The 1,906-nt window shown below is 44.8% G+C and overlaps 1 protein-coding gene across 1 annotated transcript; it reads right to left on the bottom strand.

The window, feature by feature from the left end:
* Positions 1-267: 267 nt before the first annotated feature.
* Positions 268-1,587, bottom strand: LOC110447451 (extensin-like). Its single transcript, XM_021493159.1, has 2 exons — positions 1,127-1,587; positions 268-874 (listed from the first exon to the last, which is right to left on the bottom strand). Exons 1-2 carry the CDS (start codon positions 1,585-1,587, stop codon positions 268-270), a joined length of 1,068 nt encoding a protein of 355 aa, XP_021348834.1.
* Between the last annotated feature and the right edge of the window lie 319 nt (positions 1,588-1,906).

The raw sequence follows: 1,906 nt of genomic DNA, 5'->3' as shown, positions 1-1,906 counted from the left end.
CCCACCCATCCCCACGTATCGCCCTGTACTGTTCCTCTCCATCCCCCCATACCCACCAATTCCCACGTATCGCCCGATACTCATCCTCTCCATCCCCCTATTCCCCCATCCCAACGTATCGCCCTATACACTTCCTATCTACCCCCCCCCATCCCCACATATCGCCAAATACTCGTCCTCTCCATCCTCCCATTCCCCAACCCCCACCCCCACGTATCGCCTTATACTCGACCTCGCCATTATCCCATCCTCCACCCAGCACCGCTCCTAGTATTGTGAGTAAGTATCAGACGTATTTCCGAAACATCCCCCCATCCCCACGTATCGCCCGATACTCATCCTCTCCATCCCCCCAGGCGTACGTTTGAGTGTTTCTGGACTGTACTTAGGCGTACGTTTGAGTGTTTCTGGACTGTACTTAGGCGTACGTTTGAGTGTTTCTGGACTGAACTTAAGCGTACGTTTGAGTGTTTCTGGACTGTACTTAGGCGTACGTTTGAGTGTTTCTTGACTGTACTTAGGCGTACGTTTTGATGTTTCTGGACTGTGCTTAGGCGTACGTTTTGATGTTTCTGGACTGTACTTAGGCGTACGTTTGTGTGTTTCTGGACTGTACTTAGGCGTACGTTTGTGTGGTTCTGGACTGTACTTAGGCGTACGTTTGTGTGGTTCTGGACTGTACTTAGGCGTACGTTTGTGTGTTTCTGGACTGTACTTAAGCGTACGTTTTGGTGTTTCTGGACTGTACTTAGGCGTACGTTTTGGTGTTTCTGGACTGTACTTAGGCGTACGTTTGAGTGTTTCTGGACTGTACTTAGGCCTCCGTTTTGGTGTTTCTGGACTGTACTTAGGCGTACGTTTAAGTGTTTCTGGACTGTACTTAGGCGTACGTTTTGATGTTTATGGACTGTACTTAAGCGTACGTGTGTGTGTTTCTGGACTGAACTTACGCGTACGTTTTGAGTATTTCTCGACTGTACTTAAGCGTACGTTTTGAGTGTTTTTGGACTGTACTTAGGCGTACGTTTTGAGTATTTCTCGACTGTACTTAAGCGTACGTTTTGAGTGTTTCTGGTCTGTACTTAGGCGTACGTTTTGAGTGTTTCTGGACTGTACTTAGGCGTACGTTTTGAGTGTCTCTGGACTGTATTTAGAAGTACGTTTGAGTGTTTCTTGACTGTGCTTAGGCGTACGTTTGAGTGTTTTTGGACTGTGCTTAGGCGTACGTTTGAGTGTTTCTGGACTGTACTTAGGCGTACGTTTGAGTGTTTTTGGACGGTGCTTAGGCGTACGGTTGAATGTTTCTGGACTGTATTTAGAAGTTCGTTTGAGTGTTTCCCCACTGTGCTTAGGCGTGCGTTTTGAGTGTTTCAGGACTGTACTTAGGCGTACGTTTGAGTGTTTCTGGACTGTACTTAAGCGTACGTTTGAGTGTTTCTGGACTGTACTTAAGCGTACGATTGAGTGTTTTTGGACTGTACTTAGGCGTACGTTTGAGTGTTTCTGGACTGTACTTAGGCGTACGTTTGAGTGTTTCTGGACTGTACTTAGGCGTACGTTTTGGTGTTTCAGCATTGTGTAGTCCATGCTCTATAGAAAAGCGCAGCATATGTCAAGGTCTAACCAATAGCATATATTTAATATCCCAAATTGAATAAAACAAAATTGAAACATGTAAAGACAAATGATAATAATTAAATGTTGGTTTATGCGCGCTGATGAATACAGGGCCGTGCTAGAAAATGTGCCAAACAGTTCGGACGTGATCGAACTGTCTAGTACAGGTTATAACTTAGGATATCCACAGTCTGATGGGCAAAAACTCTCTTTCATGTGTCAGAAGCAGTGAGTGTTGACATGTTTTTTTTTATATTGAAATTTAGATTTCAGATCATTTTATGAAAAA

The sequence above is a fragment of the Mizuhopecten yessoensis genome, unplaced genomic scaffold (assembly GCF_002113885.1).
Source record: "Mizuhopecten yessoensis strain PY_sf001 unplaced genomic scaffold, ASM211388v2 scaffold3425, whole genome shotgun sequence".
NCBI lineage: Eukaryota > Metazoa > Mollusca > Bivalvia > Pectinida > Pectinidae > Mizuhopecten > Mizuhopecten yessoensis.
This window is presented reverse-complemented; position numbering and strand designations above follow the sequence as displayed.

Coding starts and splice junctions, on each gene's coding strand:
- LOC110447451 (XM_021493159.1), bottom strand. CDS start 1,587: ATGGACTACACAATGCTGAAACACCAAAACGTACGCCTAAGTACAGTC. Junction 875..1,126: donor AGTCCAGAGACACTCAAAAC/GTACGCCTAAGT, acceptor GCCTAAGTACAG/TCCAGAAACACTTAAACGTA.